Here is a 10,748-nt window from a genome sequence, read left to right as displayed (position 1 = left end):
TACGCAAGGGCCATTATTCCTTTCTCCCAAAGTAGAGCGAGGTCCAAACTGAATGTAGATGTAACAGAAATTTTGTGGAGCAAAGCTTTTGTGCTTGATGTGCAGTGTGTCCCAGGGACGACCGGTGTCCCGCTGGTCGTGGCAGTGGGAGGCAGGATTGTGCACACTGGGGATCAGTTGACCGCCCCTTAGCACCAGCTGGGGCAGTTAGGCTGGTGGGCTCGCTGGTCCCCTCCTCGCTGCGGCTCCTTCCACCTCCACCAGGGGGCAGAGCTGCTTGGCCGGTGTGCGAGGGAACCATGGAGAAGCCAGGCAGCCGGCCTGGGACAGGACCCTGACTGCGCGGACCTCGGAGCCAGGCCTTCGCCGGGGAAGTGGATGAGACCCAGCTCTCGTCCAGGGCAGCGGGTCTGCAGCCATGCCGCCTCCCCTCACCGCTGTTTCTGCAGCTACCGGCAGGGCTAGGAGTCCTCTGACCTGCCACCGTCCTAGCTCCAATGTCACGACCTTCCTCTGCCCCGGATGACTGAAGTCCTCCCCCGGCCTGGAGGCCTGTGCAAGCCGGTTGTCGCGGCCGCAGCCTGCTCGGGATGTTTGTCTCAGGGACCACACCAGCGGCGCTGCTGGAGACCAGCCGGCTTCCACGCTCACAGCGGCCAAATAAGGACATTAACTTCAGTAAGAGCCTCCTCGGTTGCTTTCTCCAGCGCAGTTTCAGGGACATGGTCCCTAAAGCCTTGGCCAGCTAGAGGACAGTCGGCACTGGGAACCGCACACGCTTGGCTAAATCACTAAATACAAACCCTGGAGGAAGGGAGGCCGGGGAAGAACTCGGATTTCTAGAAAGTGCTATTGTCCTTGCTTCTGAATAGTTCTGTTTTCCTTTTCTGGTGACCTAGCAGGGGAAGCTTGCGTTGTTTTGTAAGTAATCGGCATGCTGCTAGCTACTGAGGCTGAACGGTAGTTGATCCTTGAGGCTGGGATGCTTTTTGTTGCATGTGTCTGTGCTTTTAATTTTGGATAGAGATGATTTAGACTTGATTTGAAAGAGGACTTCCTGAAGGTGACGAGGCAGAGACTCTGAAACGGAATTCAAGGACAAATGACCGCAAATCACTCCGTAAAAGCTTCCTATTAGATGTGCATTAAGCCCAGCGATAGCAATTCTGATGTGGCGAACAACGCTGGTGTGAGTTTGTGTTTCTGGGCTCCGGTAAAAATAAACCGTGGGGAAAAATAAAGCGCAAAGCACTTTTTCGTCGACAACTATCTTTATTTGTCAGAATATTTACTTGTAGGTAGTCAAAGAATTCCTCAGTGACAAAAAGAGTTAGTGGTTAGCATTGACCCAAACCAGAGGAAAATGAAACCACTCATATGTTGCAGCTCAAGGTATTGGAAAGGGATTCATTACAAGGAGGCTGCATTGTCCGGCTGGTGTGGCTCAGTGGTTGAGTGTCTACCCAGGCACCAAGAGGTCACTGGTTTGATTCCCGGTCAGGGCACATGCCCAGGTTGTGGGTCTGATCCCCAGTGGGGGACATGCAGGAGGCAGCCAATCGATGTTCTCTCTCATCGATGTTTCTATCTCTCTCTTTCATTTCTTCTCTCTCTAAAATCAATAAAGGGCAAAACATTTTTTTTTTTTAAGAAAAGAAGGCTGCCTTGGTCACTCTTACTTGATGAACGGGTTTGCACACCGGAGCCGAGAGGGATGGTCAAGGTCCTGCGGTGCAGCATTAGTATCACTCGGGCGTCTCCAGTCCGGAAGTCCTTCCCAGGCCCAGGTGTCCAACAGCTGTGCGGCCTGGTTTTAGGGACGCGATCATGTATCCATTTACAGGCAGGCTCGGTGGCAGGATCTTGGCCGCGCGCACACACCCAACTCAGCTTTCTCTGCTGGGTCTTTATTTTTCATTTGCATGTTGCAGTTAAAGATGCGTCGAGATAGCATCTGTTTACGCGGTGACACCTCCCTTGGGGCACTTCGTAGCTTCTCTGTGTCCTGGTCTGAGTGCTTTGGGATTTGGAGTTGAACTGAGTCACCTTTGAGTTGGTGCGAGGCCAGTCATTTGGAGATTTTATTAGCCCTTCTGCTCTTCTATCGGTTTTCGTGGCTACGATTTCCCAGCGAGTCCTCTACTTTGTCGATGAAGCCTCGGAATGAGATGTAAGCACAGCGATCACATTCCTAGAGGGGGAGCTAGGGCTCAAGGCATGAAGTCAGGATCCAGAAATGAACCAGCCTCAGTCACCTCGCCTGAAATAGAAGCGGGGTCTGGACGGGCGGTCCTCTGACATGACACACAGACGCCTCACCCATCAAACATTCGCCTTTGGGATAACGAAGCATAAAGAGATGACCAAGTGCAAGATATTTGTAGAAGAAGAGTTTAGAGCCCTGTGACCATGACAGCAGTCACTACGTTGGTTCCATCTGTAAAAAGGTGACAATTTACACCTTTGTTTTAGATGCTGCTGCTTTCTTCTTCGTTTTTTGTCATTTCAAGTCTTTCCCTTAGGAATGCCCATGAGGTATATTTATTTATTTACTTTTGGAATTCAGTGAGATCAACATCTAAGGGGCTTCGGTAGTATTTTATCTAAACAGTCGGGGTGTGATGTGTTCTTGGTAATTCAAATTCCGGGACAACTGAAACACCCTTTTAAGTTTTGAACTTTGAAAACGAAAAAAGAATCGGTCCGTATTTTTTCCAGAGGGTTCTGGGAGCAGGTGTTTGCAAGCACCGGCTGCGGTTAGGGTTAGCGGGCCTGGGTTGCAGTGGTTTCCAGGGCAGGTAAGCTGCTTAGCAAAAGGCTGACACTTTTCAGATCTTCTAAGTGCTCACATCTGTTTTCTCTTCTCGGACTTGGTGGCTCCTCACTCTGTTCTGTCCTCGCTGGCGCTGGGTATTGGAGGAGACTTAGGGAATGCACACCGGAAGCAGAGGGTGTGACCACAGTCGGGCAGGCCCGAGGTTGTGGACTCTTGGGGCGTCCAGAGAGAGACCACGTGGGAATCGTCACCCTCAGTCTTATTTCTGTCCGTGGGCTTATGATTAACTGCCTCAGATTACTTGAAAAAATAGTGAGGTTAAAATCCTAACTGAAATATTTTAGGTGTCCCTACTTAACAAAAGTCACTGGCTTCCAAACCTGGCAAGGGCATTCGGAGAATAGGGTTGGGGTTCTCCGTCAAGGGGGGCAGTCGGAGGGGCAAGTGCAGGAATACTGTAAGGGGTTCCACGCGTGCTGCGAGGGGAACTTTCAGGACCCAGCCGGTGCGCAAAGGAGAGACAGGTTGATTCTCAGAGGAGGTGAGCTTGGAGCTGAGTCCAGCGGGGACCAGGGAGCAGTGTGGAGCAGGACGGTAACCCCGGGGAGGACCCAGTGAACTCTGGAGCTCTGGCTGCCTCCGGCTCCGCCACCGGCTCCAGGTCACTTTCCGTGTTTAGGGGAAGGACGGAGCTAGACGGGGGGCATCTCCAGCTGTCTCCAGATCAAAGCAAAACCTTGTGTCACTAGGAGGCTCAGTCTGTGGGAAGAGACAGCATGAAAAGAAGAGGCCTGATGGGAACTGCAATGTGTCTTCCTAGAGCCTTCATTTCACATAATTAATTCAAAAGCAACAGCTCTGTCTGCTACAGAGACTCTTAAAATCGGCCTTTCAATCCATTCAGGCTCCTCAGCGTTGCTTGACTTGGGGCTGTCATTAGGGAATTCACCTTAAATGTCAACCTCGATTTATCAGTGATATCTTATGTTGGTGGCCGCCATCTAAGGAAACGTGGGGACGACACCTCAGAGGTCCTGGAGTCGAGCTTCCCACGGCCACAGGGTTCTCTTTGTAGCATCTCAGCTTGTCAGAGTTTGTCCTGGGGACCACAGCCAGCCTCTGGCGGCTAAAGAACACATTCACAACAGCCGAGATCTGGAAGCAGCCCAAGTGTCCATCAGTAGATGAGTGGATAAAAAAGCTGTGATGCCCTGGCTGGTTTGGCTCAGAGGTTAGAGCGTCGGCCCTCAGACCAAAGAGTCATGGGTTCAATTCCGGCCAAGGGTACATACCTCGGTTGCGGTTCGTCCCCTGCCCTGGTCAGGTCGTGCAGGAGGCAACCAGTTGATGTGTCTCTCTCACATCGCTGTTTCTCTCTGTCTCTCTTTCTCTCCCTCCCAGTCTATCTGAAGATAAATAGAAAAATATTCTCGGGTGAGGATTAAAAAAAAAAAAGAAAAGCTGTGGTACATGTACACAATGGAATACTACCCAGCCATAAAAAAGAAGGACCTCTTACCCTTTGTGACAGCATGAATGGACCTGGAGAGTGTTATGCTAAGTGAATACAGTCAGAGAAAGATGAGTTCCATATGATTTCACTTATATGTGAAATCTAATGAACAAACTGAACTAATAAGCAAAATAGAGACAGACTCATGGTCAGCGGGAGAGTGGGGTAGGGGAGGGGAGGAGGGTGTAAGGGGCTACATGGTGATGGATAGAGACTTGGCCTGGGGAGTGGACACTGTACGGTGTACAGATGATGTACTGTGGAACTGTGGCCCTGAAACCTGTATAATTTTGTCAACCAGTGTCACCCCCAATAATATCAATAAAAAGGAAAAAAAAATAAAGATCACCTTTTAGGTAGAGACTCATACACAGCAGTGACAGCCCCTATGAAAACCACAACCCTGAGAACCCTTCACAGTAACACCCTCTTCTCTCAGAATCTTACGGCCACTGGCTGATGAGCTTCATTTTTTCTTTCTGGATGTTTAGACAGAGTCTTTGTGCACAAAGAATTTGGGTCATCTCACCCGAATATGAGCAATGGGATAAAAGGAAAATATTTCTAAGTCAATTACAAAATAAAAAGAGGGCCCAGGGAAAACACTGGCAGAACAGAGTGGTCCGAGAGGAGGTGGGAGGGGAGCGGTCCGAGAGGAGGGGGGAGGGGAGCGGTCCCAGAGGAGGGGGGAGGCGTGCAGTCAGCAGGCGTAGGAGGCCCAGCAGTTCTCCAAACTGGGCCTCACACTCGACTGCGAGACTCCTGGCTAGCAAAGAGAAAGAATAGGTACAAAGAGGTCCCCAAAAGGCAATACTGTCTTCTGGACAGCACAGCTTTTCCAGGCCTTCAGCCGGAAAGATGATGTGGGGGGGGTTCTGACGCCACTGTCCAGCTTCTCCAGGGCCGTCATTCATGTGACGGGAGCTCCCGGGCCAGCCTGGTGTTTGATGACAGTGCTTCCTTCCAGGGACGATGAATTACTCCTCCCGGGACGCCGGCTCCCACGACATTCCCGAAGACAGGAAGCTCTACGTGGTGGATTCCATAAACGACTTACACAAGCTCAACTTCTGCCCCGACGGATCTCAGCATCTGCTCCGTATGTGTGCCCTCCAAGGCTGGGGCCCTCCCGACTTCGAGGCCACCTAAAAATAGATGCTAATCCAGACGTGGGTGTGGGGAGAGCAGGGGCTGGGGAGACAGCTAGCACCAGACTGGCAGCTGATTGCCAGGCGGTACTTGCTTCTGTTCTCTGAACAGCCCGCGGACATGGGCTCTCTCGGCTCCGAAGTCTGAGTTCCTCTCCCTGGAAAGGGGGAGGCTGCAGGGCAGGTCTCCCAGAGGCTGCTTGGCCTTGGAGTGACCATGGGCAGGTCACGGCGGGTGCCCCCTTCCTAGAGACCTCTCACTTCATTGTGAATCACTGAGGAAAAGTCCCACACATTTATCTAGTTTTTTGTTTTTTTTAAAGGCATTAATATTTTGTTGGGCAAAAAAGTCAACTTTATTTTCTACTTACAAATGACAAATTGTCCCAATTCAAGGGGGAAAAAGGGGCAGGGGAGAAGGCCAAATAAAAAATCTGCTCAGTACTAAATGTGAACCTCGTCCCCCCACCCCCATCTTGTACACGAGCTGATCCACTCACGCTGAGTCCGCCTTTTCCCGCTTCTACGCTGCCGTTCAGACACGGTGTAGGCTGTCCACCTGGCATTTGATTCGTATGTACTCTGAGCTCTGGTGTTCCGATTTTATATCTGGCTTATTCTCCCGAATCTTGCTTTTCTCGTTATTGTAAAGTGCTCAGGTTTTCCACCTGTTTTAACTGCAGTTCAGTGTCAGTGAAAGGGGGTGTCCGGGCCCAGTGCATGTTGTCGCTCTGATTAGGAAGCAAAGCTGTGGAGTGGGTGACAGAATAGGACGCGTGGTGACATAGAATAGGACGTAAGTCTGTCTACGATCACAGCGTGAGGGACCGAAGCAAAGCAGGAGAGAATAAAGCTTAAATCAAGGTCTCCGTTACCCCAAGTTTCTACATTTCGTATTCAGTTGAATTGGGGTGTTATTAGGCAGGCCTCCAATATGACGCCCAAATGCCGACGAGTCCCCGTTGGGTGAGCCAGGCTGTTTTATAAGCGTGGCTGTACTTACCAGGACCATTATAAGCATGGCTGCACTCTCCGCGCAAGGGCAAACCATCTGAAAGAGCCTGCTTCCCCAGCATGTCTGTCCTGAAAACCACGCCAAGAAGCCAGAACACATCCGGGCCGGTTCTTGTTCATGTGGATACAGGCTGAACCGATTTCTCCTGCTGTGAAAGCGGTTTCCCGGGAGACACCCCAGAGCGTCCAGCCTGCCAGGCTCAGGGGTCCCACAGCCAGCTGTTCGGACTCTGGGGCCCCTTTGGGGAAAGGGCAATCGAATCTCCCCTCTGAACCCTTAACTTCTTCTTTTTTTTTTTAATCCTCACCCGAGGACATTTTTCCATTTTTACTCAGATAGAGCAGGAAGGAGAGAGAGGAAGAGAGAGAAACATCGATGTGAAAGGGACACATCGAGTGGCCGCCACCCACACGACCCAACCAGGGCCGGGGACAAACTGCAGCCAAGGTACATGCCCTTAGCGTGAGCTGAACCCGGGTCTCTGTGGACCGCAGGCTGATGCTCTAACCGCTGAGCCAAACCGGCCAGGGCTGAACCCTTAACTTCTTTTTTTTTTTTTTTTTTAATTTTTTTATCCTCATCTGAGGACATTTTCCATTTTTTGATAGAGTGGGAGGGAGAAAGAGGAAGAGAGAGAGAGAAACATCGACGTGAAGGGACACATCGAGTGGCTGCCACCCGCACGACCAACCAGGGCTGGGGACAAACTGCAACTGAGGTACGTGCCCTTAGCAGGAACCGAACCCGGGTCTCTCCGGACCACAGGTCGACGCTCTAACCGCTGAGCCAAACCGGCCAGGGCTGAACCCTTAACTTCTTGATCCCCTCCACCCACAAACGAAAAGTCCATGTTCTGCTACTGCGGTGTTTACACGGCCTTCAAGGCGCCTTCCAAACTGGGGTGAGGAGCTGGCCCGCCCTGCGTGTTCCAGGAACGCCAGGGTAGCGGACGGTGCACAGTTCAGGAAGGGCACCCAGCGCAGGGCCCGGTCCCTCTTGGAGCCCTTGGCGGGAAGCTGGGCGCGCCCCGAGCTCACATCCAGGAGCGTGGGGACCGGCCAGTTCCGCCGACGGCTGTGCGCTGAGGCTCGTGGTTGCTCTCCCGTCTGTTCGGTCTGTTTCAGCGCCGGAGGAGAAAACCGCAGGTGTCGGCACTCACGCCAGAAACCGAAGCCCCAGTCTGTTCTTTGTGGGGCTGATCATCGTGCTGATCGTCAGCCTGGTGCTGGTCTCCTTCGTGCTGTTTCTCATAAGTGAGTACCTCCCACGCGTCTTCGGCGCACGCGCTCGCTCCGCAGCCCGCGCTCGCTCCGCAGCCCGTGGTTTTCCCTGGCTCAGCAAAGGCGCAGAGCGAGCCGGGGATGCAGACCTTCGCCAGCACCTACCTCCAACTTCTGCACCCTGCGATGTCTCACTCGGAGCTCTGGCTGTTGGGTGGTAGGCGGTGTATTCTAGTTGATCTGGTTTTCTTAACCCAAATGCGTAGCTTGTTCCATTAGTTCGGGGCAATAGCATGGAGTCAGGGTCAGCGTCCACCCCTTCGCACGGATTCCTCCTCGGGGCGTTAGCAAACGGGGAACCAGCGCTTTGAAAACGACCCAGCCACACCCACCGGGCACAGGGACTGTTACCCCCCAGGAAAGTACCTGCTGGCAAGGGGGCACCCCGAAGGGACTTCTGCTGTGGGCTGATGTGTAGGGAGGGGAAGGAGAATGCTAATGAAAAGCTGCGATACGTTGGGCGCTTACTCTGTTCCCGGCGCCGTGCTAGGCCCCTGACGTCTGTATGCTCAGTGCAGACACTCGGGCTTAGAGAGAAAAATGAACGTGCCCAAGGTCACACAGCTGACACGTGCCCAGTGGGGCTCAGAGACCTCGGTGATCACGCACTTCAGTGCCATATTACACTCTTGTATGAATAGGGTTTACTTTACATCCGCTTCTAGTGTTTTCTATTAGGGCAAAGTCATAAGAAGAAACAGAAAGACTTGAATAGAGACGTGTCTTTATTTATTTGTTTATTTATTTATTTATATTTTATCCTCACCCGAGGACATTTTTGCATTTATCTTCAGATAGAGCGGGAGGGAGAAAGGGAGGGAGAGGCAGAGAGGAACATCGATGTGAGAGAGACACTTCGAGTGGCTGCCACCCACATGACCCCAGCCAGGGCCGGGGACAAACTGCAACGGAGGTACATGCCCTTAGCGGGAACCAAACCCGGGCCTCTCTGGTCCACCGGCGGTGCTCTAACCCAGGGGTTCTTACCTTCCTGATGCCACGACCCTTTAATACAGTTCCTCATGTTGTGGTGACCCCCAACCATGAAATGATTTTCGTTGCTACTTCATCACTGTAATTTTGCTACTGTTATGAATCGCCATCGGAAATATGTGTTTTTCGATGGTCTTAGGCGACCCCTGTGAAAGGGTCGCTTGACCCCCAACGGGGTCGCGACCCACAGATTGAGAACCGCTGTTCTAACCGCTGAGCCAAACTGGCCAGGGCGAGAAGTGTCTTTTTATTAGACAATCACTCTGTGCCCAGCACATAAATTCCTTAACTCAGATCCTAATCTACCCCTCAAAGTAGTGCCTAATGTTTCAGTTTGCCTCATGGCAGACTCTGGTCCAGAGAGCTCCACTCTCCACGTTCTCCCAGCTGAACTGGGGTTCAAACCCGGGCCTGCCTGGCTCCAGAGACATCCACTGCCCACGGGCGCCCAGGCTGGCAGCAGGAGGTTGTAAACTGAGTCACTTGACCAGTAACTTCAGTCCTCGGCATTCCCTCCCTGCCTCTGGGCTGCTGGAGCAAGGGGGTGCCAACAGGGCCTCTCCGGGCTCTGCCGGGCACCAAGACGGGGCTCTGGCGAGTCCCCACGGAACACGCTGGACACCAGTGTAACATTCTGTGTCCCCTCCTGAAGTTCAAACAGGAAACGGGATGGACGACGTGTCGAGAAGACTGGCAGCCGAGGGAAAGGACATAGAGGAACTCAAGAAACTCAACAGCATGATCTTGAAGCAACTCAACCAGCTGGATGCAGAACGGAACTAAAGAGGTGATCTTCCAGGGCGCTGCTCACCCCCCCCCCCCCCACCCCGGTCCCGCTTCCCCTGTGCGGGGCGGGGAGCCGAGCCAGCGCCTCCGCAGCCGCCCCTCGCTGGCCGGGGAGCCCGCCCTGGGGCAGCCCCTGCTGCGGAGACCCCACAGCTCCCAGGCGAGGGGCTGCGGGAGAGGGGTCCCAGGGACTCACTTTTTGGCCCAATCCTTCTGTTTAATGGGGCGAGGGGGTGGCTGGCATGAAGGACAACCCATAGGGAGCAAGAATCCGCCCCAATACACACAACTGCTCTTACAGAGGTGCTTTGTCACCAGAACAAGGTCACTGTCCCAGGGAGGTCCCCCGTGCCCCCTGCACCTTTGTAAACTCCTGCAGTGAGCGACAGCCTTTGTGTTACAGTCTTTTTAGTGAAAGAGATTCTGCTCCGGGGATTAAACGTGGACTGTTATTTCCCAGGGACAGCGTGGCTGAGGAGCTGGCTGCTGCTATTCACCAGCAGCCGCGTGCGTTGGGCGGGGAGCCCAGTTACTCCACCCGAGTTCATTGAGCTCTTTCTGCAAACAGCCGACGGCGGAGAAGCTCCGCTTCATGTGCGAAACGAAGGAGGTGGGTCATTACGTGTCAGTACAGAAGCTTCGTTGACTTTATTTCTCACGGAAAAAAAAAAATTTCTCAGTACCCCATAATTCATTTGGAAGAAATCTGGTCGGTCTGCAGCCTTCACTAAACTACAGTAGGAACCGCTACATCTGGAATGTTTGGAACTGCCTTGTGTGTACAAAAGCTGAGGCAGCCAGGCCGGTGTGGCTCAGTGGTTGAGCGTCGACCCTGCACCAAGGGGTCGCCAGTTCGATTCCGGGTCAGGGCACATGCCCAGGTTGTGGGCCCGGTCCCCAGTGGGGGGCATGCAGGAGGCGGCCCATCGATGTTCTTGCTCATCAATCTTTCTCTTTCTCTCTGCCTCTCCCTTCCTCTCTCTAAAATCAGTAAAGAAAAAAAAATGAACAAAAAGGTGAGGCACACAGTCAGTAAGACATGGTGTGAGAAAAACGAGAAAAACGAGCTTAAAATGCAGAACATGAGTCATAGAACATCTTTACTAGAAATTCATGTGGTCGTCTATTGAAGAATGTGTTAGCCCTGGCCGGTTTGGCTCAGCAGTTAGAGCGTTGGCCTGCGGTCCAGTGAGACCCGGGTTCGGTTCCCGCTAAGGGCGTGTATCTCGGTTGCAGT

The 10,748-nt window shown here is 52.7% G+C and overlaps 1 protein-coding gene across 2 annotated transcripts; it reads left to right on the top strand.

Annotated features, from left to right (window-relative positions):
- Positions 1–367: 367 nt before the first annotated feature.
- On the top strand, positions 368–10,315 carry LSMEM1 (leucine rich single-pass membrane protein 1). Of its 2 annotated transcripts, none has more exons than XM_036247232.1 (5): positions 368–678; positions 5,257–5,388; positions 7,577–7,705; positions 9,378–9,512; positions 9,972–10,315. In XM_036247232.1, exons 1-4 carry the CDS (start codon positions 591–593, stop codon positions 9,506–9,508), a joined length of 480 nt encoding a protein of 159 aa, XP_036103125.1. In that variant the 5' UTR covers positions 368–590; the 3' UTR covers positions 9,509–9,512; positions 9,972–10,315. The 2 variants fall into 2 exon arrangements, with proteins under 2 accessions (XP_036103125.1, XP_036103126.1); XM_036247233.1 differs by having other exon boundaries at positions 611–921.
- The last annotated feature ends 433 nt before the right edge of the window (positions 10,316–10,748 follow it).

This window comes from Molossus molossus, unplaced genomic scaffold (assembly GCF_014108415.1).
Source record: "Molossus molossus isolate mMolMol1 unplaced genomic scaffold, mMolMol1.p scaffold_m16_p_7, whole genome shotgun sequence".
Classification (NCBI taxonomy): Eukaryota; Metazoa; Chordata; class Mammalia; order Chiroptera; family Molossidae; genus Molossus; species Molossus molossus.
Note: the sequence above shows the minus strand (reverse complement) of the source record. Positions and strands in the feature narration are given on the sequence as shown.